Raw genomic sequence first — 13,421 nt, forward strand, 5'->3', positions numbered from 1 at the left:
AAACAAGATTGCCAGTTCCAATGATTGGGCACGGGGGCGTGTTCAGCAAGCACGGCCCGTGCTGAGTTCTGCAGAAGCTGAAAAACTAAGAAAATCCTAAAAAAAAATAAAAAGAAAATAAAAAAAATGATTAGGCCGTTGATTCCTAACTTTCTTAAAATCCTTGTGTCCCCGGCAGCGGCGCCAAAAACTTGATGCGTGTTAGTGTAATATGTTTTAGGTATATATTTTAAGCCCTTTTTACACTTTTTTTAGCCAAGTTTTAAATTTATAAAATACGATATTTACTAACACTAAACACACATATGGGCAAGTGCACCCATCGTGGACGTAGTATAGTGTTGGTAAGATACCGAGGTCGTCCAAGGACACAAGAGCTTTTAGTACCGGTTTATCCTCAACGTCTAATCAAATCAAAATGTTAGAAAAGATTTTTAAACTAAGAAAATAAAACTATCTAAAACGCTGAAAAAGAAAATAAAATAAAAACAGATAGACAAGATGAATCACTTGGATCCGACTCGTGTGTTAGTGTAACCTTTGATTATTTTCGCACTTTTGCACTTGTTTAAGAGATTATCTTAGTTATTGTAGTAGGCCCCTCTTTTGAAGGTGACGTTACCCTCAACCCAGTAGTTTGAGTCAGCAAGGATACAATCCTAAAGGGTCGGATTATTGAAAGATAATTAATTCAGTTATTAATGCATAATGTGGTAGGCCCCTCTTTTGAAGGTGACGTTACCCTCAGCTAAGTAGTCTGAGTCAGCAGGGATACAGTCCTAATGTTACGCCCCAATCTTACTATTGATTACGTATAAATAAGTAGGAAAATATTTTTGAAATTTCGACATGACCTATTCGTTTAACATCATAAACCACCTGTTTTACAAACCAAACTTAAACATTAAACATCTTTGACAGAAACCCAAAACGAACAAACAAGTCCACATTGATCACGACATGATTTCCATCTAACAAATTTTTACCCTACGACAAAATGACAACATACTAACTAGGCTTAATAACATAAGACCAAGACTTAGACCATTCAAAAAGGGTTTAACAACGGAAGCGAGAAGCGGGCGTAAACCATGTGTGCACGTTCCAAGTCGTCCAATTGCCTAAGTCGAGGATTTACCTACATTAAACACCAAACATTAAAAAGTTAGTTTAGGCGCTTAATTAGTCCACAATGCCAACATAGTAATTACAATCATCTATATACGTCCATTTCTTATACGCATTCGACTACCCATCTAGTGAGTACTGCATACAATCTCATAAAGAGATTTAAACATATCGCATTCGACCCGATAACATCGGGTTAATTACTTTTAGCTTAAGAACCCTTCGTTCTATCCATTCAATGGATTGAACCTTATGCATACGGTTGTTTGCTTGCGTGACCACCCATTCTAGTCGGATGGTTTCATATCCTTAATTGACCTAGTTGCAAGAACCGGTCGTTTTGCTTAACTTAGCATAGTCCGTTTTTAGCTTAAACGAATCCACAAGGGATTACCATTCATTATTAACACTTCAATAATTAAACATAGAATGGTTCTTATAACAAGGATTATTCATTATAATTGCAAACGGTCAATAAAAGAAGTAAACTTTCATATGTAACGGATCATACCTCGATCTTGTGAACCTTCCGTTTTCTTAGCACTTGAGCCTTCTTCCTTCACGCCTATACCAATACATAATTTCATTCTTTTAGTACCCCGATTTCATTTCGTTATTTCCTCTATATTACACATAATTGTTCTTTCAAGCATTTCATCAAACACCTTGTGTGCGTTACACTAAATAAGCATAATGTACAATTATTTGAAGCATAGTTTACTAATTCAACTATATATCATCATTATTCAACCAATTTTCTTAAAATTCTTTACTCTACATCAAATTGTCTAGCATTCAAGTAATTCAAACAAGATCATACAACAAGAATACATGAATTCATAATAACTATGATACTTGTTAACCATGACACAATTTCACCAAGTGGGTTTCTTTCAATTAACTAAAATTAAGCATGGTTCCTACACTAGGGAGTGCCCTTATCATCTAAACAACACAAATCATATCATAATTTCATGGTTGGGTCAAAACCCTAGTTCTACAATTTACCAATTCCAGAAATTCGACTTACCACTTGATTGGATATGGGTAACTGATCGAAATTCTACCACATGCAATTGATAATCATCGATTTTCCCTTGTCAATTTGGTGAATTTGGTGAGAACAAGGGTGAGCCCTTGTTTTTCTTGTTCCTGGTCGATCCACACACGTACAGTGTGTGGGTTTTGTGGGTTTTCCCTTAATTAACCCCTACTTATTAATATTTACCTATTACCCCCTTATGTCTTGTTACATGTGCAACTATTAACCTTAAAATCCCCTTTTTAGTATCATATTTCCATTTACCTTAAATCATATTATGTTTATTATTATATATCATGTTTTTCATTTTTTTGGGGTGTTACAAGTCTACCCCCCTTAAAAGAGGTTTCGTCCCCGAAACCTGGACATAACAATCTTAAACGTGTACATACCAAAAAGAAATGGATAGTGCCTCCTCATTTCATCTTCCGCTTCCCATGTGAGTTCTGACCCCTTTCGGTGTTGCCATTGTACCAACACTTGTCGGATGGCTTTGTTGCGGAGCTTCTTTACCTTGACATCTTTAATGGCTATTGGTCTTTCGACATAATTCAACCCCTCGTCTAACTCGATGTCATCGAGAGGTACTAACGCGGTTTCATCCGCAAGGCACTTTCTCAATTGAGACACGTGGAAGGTATTGTGAATTCCGTCTAGAGTAGGCGGTAATTCTAATCGATATGCAACCCTTCCGACACGAGCCAAGATTTTAAACGGCCCAATATACCGAGGTCCTAATTTACCCCGTTTACGAAAACGGATTATGCCTTTCCATGGCGACACCTTCAACAGTACAAAATCTCCAACTTGAAATTCAATAGGACGCTTTCTCTTGTCTCCATAAGCTTTTTGCCGATCCTGGGCTGCTTTCAAACGAGCTCTAATCAATTCAATCTTTTCATTTGTCATTGCTATTAAATCACTTGGCGCGAGCTCCCTTTGCCCTACTTCCCCCCAACATACAGGAGTTCTACATTTCCTTCCATATAGTAATTCGTACGGCGCCATTTGAATGCCACTGTGGTAACTATTGTTATAAGAAAATTCCACTAGCGGTAAATGGTCATCCCAATTTCCCCCAAAGTCTAAAGCACATGCTCTCAACATATCGATAAGTGTCTGAATGGTTCTTTCTGACTGGCCGTCAGTTTGAGGGTGGTAGGCGGTACTTATGTGCAATCTCGTTCCCAAACTTTCGTGAAATCTTTGCCAGTAGCGAGAGGTAAATCTAGTATCACGATCCGAGATGATTGACACGGGCACCCCGTGTCGAGACACGACCTCGTTCATGTAGACTTCCGCCATTCTCTCGGAAGAATAAGCTTCTTTAATGGGTAGAAAGTGGGCGCTTTTCGTAAGTCGATCCACAATTACCCATATTGTATCGTGCCCCTTCTTCGTTTTCGGAAGTTTGGTCACTAAATCCATCGTTAGTTCTTCCCATTTCCACAACGGTATCCCCAATGGTTGAGATTCTCCGTAGGGCTTTTGGTGTTCCGCCTTCACTTGAGAACACGTTAAGCATTTTGCGACATATTTGACGATATCACGTTTCATGCCCGGCCACCAATAATTGGTTTTTAAATCTCGATACATCTTTGTAGCCCCAGGGTGGACCGAATAATGTGACTTATGTGCTTCGTCGAGTAGTGCGGCCTTGACTTCACAAAATCGGGGTATCCAAATTCGGCCGAATCGTGTCTTGAGTCCGGTCAAATTTTCTTCTAGTTTGTCGATTACACCTTTTAACCTTTCTTTCTTTAAATCTTCTGCTCTAAGCGACTTAATTTGAGATTCACGTATCGTTTCAAGTAATCGTGGCGTGACTATCATCTTCATGGACTTTACACGGAGAGGGGACGGGTACTCTCTTCTGCTTAACGCATCGGCTACCACGTTTGCTTTTCCCGGGTGATAAAGGATATCACAATCATAATCTTTAATAAGTTCTAGCCATCTTCGTTGCCTCATATTCAAATCTTTCTGTTCAAAGAAATACTTGAGGCTCTTATGATCCGAGTAAATCGTACATTTTGCACCGTATAGGTAGTGTCTCCAAATCTTTAAGGCAAACACTACTGCTGCCAATTCCAGATCATGCGTTGGGTAGTTCACCTCGTGAGGCTTTAGTTGTCGTGACGCATATGCAATAACTCTCCCCCTTTGCATCAACACACAACCTAGCCCCTGATGGGAAGCATCTGAATAAACGACCAAGTCTTCAGTTCCATCTGGTAATGTCAGGACCGGAGGACTTGACAATTTCTCCTTCAGTATACGGAAAGCCTCTTCCTGTTCCTTACCCCACACAAACCTTTCTTTCTTTCTCGTCAGTCTGGTTAAGGGTAGAGCTATCTTTGAGAAGTCCTGTATAAACCGCCTATAGTATCCCGCGAGGCCTAGAAAACTCCTTATTTCAGTCGGGCTTTTTGGGGAAAGCCATCTCATTACAGCATCAATCTTTGATGGATCCACTAAAACACCCTCCGCATTGATCACATGGCCTAAAAACTGCACCTCCCTGAGCCAGAAGGCGCATTTTGAAAATTTTGCGTAGAGCTTCTCCTTGCGGAGAATTTCGAGTACTTCACGCAAATGGCTCGCATGCTCAGCTTTGCTTCGCGAGTAGACCAAGATATCATCTATGAACACGATTACCGATTTGTCTAACATGGGTCGGCACACCCGGTTCATAAGATCCATAAACGCAGCCGGCGCGTTCGTCAATCCGAACGACATGACTAGAAATTCATAGTGCCCATAACGGGTTCTAAATGCAGTCTTTGGAATATCCTCTTCCCGTACCCTAACTTGATGGTACCCCGAACGCAAGTCTATCTTGGAGAACCAGCTCGCCCCTTGTAATTGATCGAAAAGGTCGTCAATTCTAGGTAAAGGGTAACGGTTCTTTATGGTCAGTTTGTTTAATTCTCTATAGTTGATGCACATACGCATCGACCCGTCTTTCTTCTTAACAAAAAGGACGGGTGCTCCCCAAGGCGACACACTTGGGCGTATAAAGCCTTTATCTAGAAGATCTTGCAACTGTGTCATCAATTCTCGCATCTCGGTGGGAGCAAGTCTATAGGGAGCTTTTGCAACTGGCTTCGCGTCCGGGTTTAATTCGATGCGAAACTCTATCTCCCTTTCGGGAGGTAGTCCCGGCAATTCTTCCGGGAATACATCCGGAAATTCGTTCACGACCTCAACGTCTTCAAGCTTCGGGAGAGTTCGTTGGGCATCTCCTACATAAGCTAAGTATGCTCTACTCCCGTTAAGTACGTACTTATAAGCTTGGACCAAGGTACACAACTTGGCTTCTACGTTTCTCTCTCCTTGAACACTTAATTGCTTTCCACTTGGAGCTTGAATAATCATTACCTTGGTTTCACAGTTAATCTCCACATGGTGTTGCGCCAACCAATCCATCCCCACGATCATTTTGAATTCCCCCAAAACCATGGGTATCAGGTCGATGTCAAATTCTTCGTCATCTATAGTGAATTTACAATTTCTACAAACCTCATGCAACATATACATCTTGCTATCGGCTATTTCTACTTCTAAAGGCATTGGCATTCGTTCGATCTTAAAGGACGGATGTTGTATAATTTCATTCGAGATAAATGACATAGTAGCTCCAGTATCGAATAGAACATAAACCGGTATGGAGTTTAGTAAAAAGATACCTGAAATCACATTCGGGTGAGACTTGGCTTCTTCGGAGGTAATTTGGAACATTCTCCCTTTGGCCCTAGAACCTTCTTGTTTCTTATCTTCCTTCTTCGACTCTTGCTGGAGCTTCGGGCATTCAGATTTGATGTGCCCTTTTTCGAAGCAATTAAAGCAAGTCTTTGGGCTACTCGGGCACTGATAGGACGAATGCCCCTCCTTACCGCATTTATAACACCCCTTTTTGCCCAACAGACACTCCCCAGTATGGAGCTTTCCACAAGTCTTGCAAGGAGTGATCCCAGCCTTCGACCTTTCCTTCCTCCCTTGGTCTTGAAACTTTCCTTTCTTTGATGGACTCGAGCTCGTACCTTTTTCACTTGGTCTCTTCTCACCACGTTCTTCTTGCCTTCTGATTTCAATTTCTCTATCCCGTGCCAGATTAATAAGCTCATCAAGGGTTTCACATTTCGAAGGAGTGATGAATTCCCTGAATTCTGCCTTTAGTATACCGTAAAAGCGATTGATCTTCATTCTTTCGGTTTGCACAAACTCCGCACAGAACTTCATCTTATCCAAGAAAATACTAGATATCTCATTTATCGTCTCGTTTTTCTGTCGGAGGCGTAAGAAATCTTCTTGAATCTTATCGATGGCTGACTGGGGGCAATGGTACTTCATGAACGGCTCTTTAAATTCTTGCCAAGTCATTGTCTGAAGTTCGTCCTCACCTATCTCTTTACTATAAGCATCCCACCAATCCTTCGCTTGAAAAGTGAGCTGTCCCGTAGCGAACATCACTTGATCCTCCTTATCACACCGACTTCTTTTAAACACCGCCTCCATGCTTAAGATCCATCTTTGGCACATTATTGGATCGATCTTACCATCGTACGTGGTAGGTTTACATGCCATGAAATCTTTATACGTACATCGTCGTTCTTTGCCTTTATCTTTAGACCCTTCCATCAATTCTTTTAGCTCTTCGATCTTATTTGTCATCATAGCATCTACGATTCCCAAAACCCGACTTTCCACCTCTTGAGCTAATCGTGGGAGATTGGCTTGCATAACCCCTTCAGCTATTTCCGTGACTTTGCCTTCAAATACTTCTTGTCTAATCGTATCATCACCATCATTAGCGTTACTTGCATCAACCATCTATACAATAGCATATTTTGTTTAGTACAAATCACAAACTTTCAGTATATATCATTGTTCATTAATCAGCATTTACTTAGATCATTTCATACAATCCGGTTTATCACTTTACATTCTTACGAAATCGTTCCTATTGAAATCACCATTTGTGATTACATACTCCTTGTTAAGCCTCATATGAATTCGGTTTCGTCATAAAAGGGGTCTTTGGATAGCCCATTAACACATAACGTGTGGAACAAAAGAGTTCAGTAAATCGGCATTGCGTAAGCCGTCGGCGACGGCTAACATGCCCGTCGGCGACGGGCTCTTAAAATGAGCGTCGGACAGATTCACCCGTCGGCAGGGTGTTAGGGCGTCGGATGGGGGTACCCCGTCGGCGACGGGTGTCTGGCCGTCGGCGACGGCCCGCCGTTTGCTTAATCGCTGCAGTTTTGTTTTTAACGCTTTAATTCTTTCTCGAGTTCGTTTTGCAGTCATATAGTACCTGGAATTCATTGTTTTGCTACCCATACTACTTATCTCACATTCTCAACTCAATTTTTATATTTCAAACTCATTACGTATACTAGTATTCATCGGGAAATTAAATTATTACCTCGTTGGCGATCTTGGAACGAGCACACCTTCGCGAGAGCCATTGGTTTGAGTTCAAGCGCTATTACTCCAGCTTGAATCCCTCAAACCTAGGCTCTGATACCAACTTGTTACGCCCCAATCTTACTATTGATTACGTATAAATAAGTAGGAAAATATTTTTGAAATTTCGACATGACCTATTCGTTTAACATCATAAACCACCTGTTTTACAAACCAAACTTAAACATTAAACATCTTTGACAGAAACCCAAAACGAACAAACAAGTCCACATTGATCACGACATGATTTCCATCTAACAAATTTTTACCCTACGACAAAATGACAACATACTAACTAGGCTTAATAACATAAGACCAAGACTTAGACCATTCAAAAAGGGTTTAACAACGGAAGCGAGAAGCGGGCGTAAACCATGTGTGCACGTTCCAAGTCGTCCAATTGCCTAAGTCGAGGATTTACCTACATTAAACACCAAACATTAAAAAGTTAGTTTAGGCGCTTAATTAGTCCACAATGCCAACATAGTAATTACAATCATCTATATACGTCCATTTCTTATACGCATTCGACTACCCATCTAGTGAGTACTGCATACAATCTCATAAAGAGATTTAAACATATCGCATTCGACCCGATAACATCGGGTTAATTACTTTTAGCTTAAGAACCCTTCGTTCTATCCATTCAATGGATTGAACCTTATGCATACGGTTGTTTGCTTGCGTGACCACCCATTCTAGTCGGATGGTTTCATATCCTTAATTGACCTAGTTGCAAGAACCGGTCGTTTTGCTTAACTTAGCATAGTCCGTTTTTAGCTTAAACGAATCCACAAGGGATTACCATTCATTATTAACACTTCAATAATTAAACATAGAATGGTTCTTATAACAAGGATTATTCATTATAATTGCAAACGGTCAATAAAAGAAGTAAACTTTCATATGTAACGGATCATACCTCGATCTTGTGAACCTTCCGTTTTCTTAGCACTTGAGCCTTCTTCCTTCACGCCTATACCAATACATAATTTCATTCTTTTAGTACCCCGATTTCATTTCGTTATTTCCTCTATATTACACATAATTGTTCTTTCAAGCATTTCATCAAACACCTTGTGTGCGTTACACCAAATAAGCATAATGTACAATTATTTGAAGCATAGTTTACTAATTCAACTATATATCATCATTATTCAACCAATTTTCTTAAAATTCTTTACTCTACATCAAATTGTCTAGCATTCAAGTAATTCAAACAAGATCATACAACAAGAATACATGAATTCATAATAACTATGATACTTGTTAACCATGACACAATTTCACCAAGTGGGTTTCTTTCAATTAACTAAAATTAAGCATGGTTCCTACACTAGGGAGTGCCCTTATCATCTAAACAACACAAATCATATCATAATTTCATGGTTGGGTCAAAACCCTAGTTCTACAATTTACCAATTCCAGAAATTCGACTTACCACTTGATTGGATATGGGTAACTGATCGAAATTCTACCACATGCAATTGATAATCATCGATTTTCCCTTGTCAATTTGGTGAATTTGGTGAGAACAAGGGTGAGCCCTTGTTTTTCTTGTTCCTGGTCGATCCACACACGTACAGTGTGTGGGTTTTGTGGGTTTTCCCTTAATTAACCCCTACTTATTAATATTTACCTATTACCCCCTTATGTCTTGTTACATGTGCAACTATTAACCTTAAAATCCCCTTTTTAGTATCATATTTCCATTTACCTTAAATCATATTATGTTTATTATTATATATCATGTTTTTCATTTTTTTGGGGTGTTACACCTAAGTAGCTGGGTTAAAGTTTTAATAGTAGTTTAACTTATGAGGGGATCAAAGAGTTTGGACCCCCGCCATCCAATACCTTTGGGTATTGAAGGAGGTCCTACTAAATTTGATCCAGGTCCTTTGCAGGATCTATACACTGAACAATGGCAAGACTCTTACCAAACCGTTCCCTTAACCCCCGACCAGGTAGCCAACATACCTCCATATAGACCGTGGAGATATGAATGGTGAAAATTTTTTATTTTATATAGACAGTAAAATAATGCCAAGACACCACAGACAAATGATAAGGAAGAATCACCTTCAACATAAGAAACTAGTAATTAAAGTCATTAATACAAAACCAATTAAAAAGTGCAAAAGATTAAAAATAAAAAGTATTACACTAAACACTTGTCTTCATCAAGTGATGTAAGAGACTTAGGCAAACATGGCCTTTGATTGTTAAGAACTCTTACGATCAATCTTGGATCCCGAGACGACTCACACACTCTATGATGGACAATGGATGATGGTGGTGGATGATGGTGTTGTGATGGTGGTGGGTGGTGGGTGGTGGGTGAAGTGTGAGAGAGGTGGTGTGCCAAGGGATGAGTTGAAATGGCTCCAAGCACTCCTATTTATAGGCTGAAAAGATGCCTGGGCATGGCCCCGTGCCCACTGGGCATGGCCCCGTATCCGTCTGAGACTCTCTCTCTTCATTAATTGTAATTCGCAATTACAATAAATGTGCCTGCAGCATTCTGACCACGCCCCCGTGTCCGCTGGGCACAACCCCGTGGTGGGCAGTAGAAGCTTCTATAGGTTTGTCTTTTCTGCTGCTTCTTGGGCACGGCCCCGTGCTCGCTGAGCACGGGGCGTGTTCAGTCTTCTGATTTCTTTGTTTTGCTTGGGAAGATGCTGTCGGGAGGGTCGGCATATCACTTTTGTTCCTTTTCTTGTAATTATGTTAGATTTTGCTGTCTTTTTGCTTCTTTTGTTATTTTGAGCTCATTTAATCCTGAAAATGCAAAAGGAAGACAAAAGCACACTTTTTCCAACATTAGTACTAAAAAGGGTTAGTTTTAAGCCATTATTGATGTAATTTATATGTTGCATTTTGTGCACATCAGTGGGCACTATTATCACACAACCGTCTCCTGATCTATTCATTAATGTTTTAAGTACCAAAAGAGCTGATAATATGGTTAGAGAGGTGACGAACGAGGAAGTGAAAAATGCCATGTTCTCTATTGCTGGTAACAAGGCACCGGGCCCGGATGGATTTACATCTACGTTTTTTAAATCGGCTTGGAATGTTGTGGGAGAAGATGTTTGTCGTGCTGTTAAGGAATTCTTCCATAGTGGCAAGATGTTACAACAAATAAATCACACTATCATCTCGGTTATCCCTAAGGTGATAACTCCATCGCTAATCACGGATTATAGACCAATATCTTGTTGTAACACTTTATATAAGTGTATCAGCAAGATTATTACGAATCGAATTATGGAAGGGTTGGCTGATATTGTTAGCATAAATCAGTCGGCTTTTGTCCCGGGTCGAAGAATCTCAGATAATATTTTGCTAACGCAAGAGCTAATGCATAATTATCATCGTAAGATTGGTCCGCCAAGTTGTGCTTTTAAAGTTAATATTCAGAAGGCATATGATACGGTCGAATGGAGCTTTCTAGAGAAGACTTTATTGGGTTTCCGCTTCCATCTTCCATCCGAAGATAGTAACATGAATTATGGCTTGTGTTTCGTCAACCTCGTTTTCATTGGCGATTAATGGTAGTCTTTATGGGTATTTTAAAGGGCGTCGGGGGCTTAGACAAGGTGATCCAATGTCACCGTATCTGTTTACGTTGGTCATGGAGGTGCTCTCATTGATCCTACAAAATCAGGTATCTCAATCGTCAGAATTTAGATTCCATAACAAATCTGAAAAACAAAGAATCATAAACCTCTGCTTTGCGGATGACTTGTTCCTTTTTGCAAGAGGGGACCCTAGATCAGCTAGAGTTGTGATGGGAGCCTTAAATCTATTCCAGAATATGTCGGGTCTTGTGCCGAGTATGGCAAAGAGTATGGTGTATTTTGGTAATGTGACCGATGGCGTGAAGGATCGGATTAAAAGTATTATGAACTTTGAGGAAGGTGAATTACCTGTTAGGTTTCTTGGGGTTCCTTTGATATCCACCCGGTTGCATCATAAGGACTGTAAAAGATTAATTGAATGTTTGGATGCTCGTAGAACGGATTGGAAAAACAAATGTTTGTCGTTTGCAGGGAGATTGCAACTGATTAGATCGGTCCTTTTGTCTATGCATGTGTTCTGGGCTTCGGTATCCGTCCTTCCCAAACGAATTATACACGAGATAGAGGAGAGGATGCGACGTTTTTTTGTGGAACCAAGGTAATAATATTAAAGGTAAAGTGAAAGTTAAGTGGAAGTCAGTGTGCTTGCCTAAAAGTGAAGGTGGTTTAGGTATTAGAAGAGTTGGAGATATGAATAATGCTCTCATGGTCAATCACATTTGGAGTCTTTTATCTCTTAGGGAGTCGTTATGGGTTAAATGGATTCACTCTTATTGTATTCGCAATAGAAGCTTTTGGGATATCCCGGTTGGAAGCAATATAGCGTGGAGTTGGAGGAAGATGCTTGGGCTTAGGCCTTTGATTAGAGACCATATTTGGATTAATGTGGGTAGTGGAACGAAAACATTTGCTTGGTTTGACAAATGGGATGCGGTATGCCCGATTGCTAGGATTCTTACTCCGGGAATTATAGCTAATGCGGGATTCAACATGAATACTAAGCTTGCGGAGGTTTATGCTGATGGTGCTTGGCTTTGGCCAAACACATGGATGGATCGATTTCCGGCTCTTGCGCAGATTCAGATAGGTGAATTGGACCAAATGAGACAGGATAAAATTGAATGGCAAACAAATTCGGGTCACCGGTTGGAGTTTAACACGGCTGTAGTTTGGAATGATATTCGGTTTTATCAGAATGAAGTGCCATCGGCTAACTTAGGGGATGTTTGGCAACATCTGAATGGTTAAGTGCTGAACCAGTAAGAGGTTCTGAACCATTAAGTGTTGAACCAGTAAGAGGTCTGAACCATGAAGAGCTTGTATAATACTTAACCGTTCAGAGGCAAATGACTGACTAATTCAGATTAGAGGTCTTAACCATTCAGACTCTGTATAAATCTTAACCATTCAGAGGCAAATGTCTGAACCATTCAAACACCTGCTCATGAAACAAACAATCTGAACCATTAAGTGCTGAACCAATAAGATGTCTGGTCCATTAAGAGCCTCATTAAGAGGTAAACAAACAGCCCCTTAGTGTGGTTCCCTCAAGCGATCCCCCGTCATTCGTTTCTCATGTGGCTTCTTGTGTAGAGAAAGCTGAAGACTCAGGATTTTATGAGTAGATGGATTTCCTCAGGTAATGCAAATTACAACCTGATGTGTTGCTCGCTTTGCTCCTCGTGTCCGGATTCTCATGATCACCTTTTTTTCGAGTGTGGTTATGCTACTACGGTTTGGAATGGGGTGAAAGGTAAAGCTGATATGGCCGAATTGGATAATGATTGGAACACTATTTTTCAGCATTTGTTGACTATTGCTCATTCAAAGACAGCGAGAAACATTATAACGAAGATTCTCGTTAATGCATCCACATATTTTATTTGGGAAGAAAGGAACAAAAGATTATTTTCATCCAGAAAAAGAAATGCTTGCCAATTGGTAGAGGTCATTCTATCGACAGTAAGGTTGAAGCTTCATACTATGAGATTCAAGACAATCCCTAGCACGATTTAAGTTTTGCAAGAGTGGGCGCTACCTCGTGGACTTCTGGTTCCTGATGACGACTGCGGCTAATAGTTATTTGTATTTATTTTTGTTGGAGATGTAGCGTCATCTAGGTTGCTTTGTGTTTGTTTTTTTGGTAGCCGTTTTGGGTGTTGTGTTGTTCACTTGAGTATGGCATGTCATACTTG

At 40.1% G+C, this 13,421-nt stretch overlaps 1 protein-coding gene and 1 long non-coding RNA gene across 2 annotated transcripts; both read right to left on the reverse strand.

Moving 5' to 3' along the window:
- Nucleotides 1–819: 819 nt before the first annotated feature.
- Nucleotides 820–7,003, reverse strand: LOC110893360. The gene is made up of 3 exons (XM_022140471.1): nt 5,860–7,003; nt 1,640–1,693; nt 820–1,138 (listed from the first exon to the last, which is right to left on the reverse strand). The coding sequence occupies exons 1-3, from the start codon at nt 7,001–7,003 to the stop codon at nt 1,122–1,124; spliced, it is 1,215 nt and encodes a 404-aa protein (XP_021996163.1). The 3' UTR covers nt 820–1,121.
- A 741-nt stretch (nt 7,004–7,744) lies between these two features.
- LOC110895712 lies at nt 7,745–9,240 on the reverse strand. Its single transcript, XR_002567331.2, has 3 exons — nt 9,084–9,240; nt 8,565–8,618; nt 7,745–8,063 (listed from the first exon to the last, which is right to left on the reverse strand). It is a non-coding gene; the product is annotated as an uncharacterized LOC110895712 (long non-coding RNA).
- Nucleotides 9,241–13,421: the final 4,181 nt, after the last annotated feature.

Source organism: Helianthus annuus, chromosome 12 (assembly GCF_002127325.2).
Source record: "Helianthus annuus cultivar XRQ/B chromosome 12, HanXRQr2.0-SUNRISE, whole genome shotgun sequence".
Taxonomy (NCBI): Eukaryota; Viridiplantae; Streptophyta; class Magnoliopsida; order Asterales; family Asteraceae; genus Helianthus; species Helianthus annuus.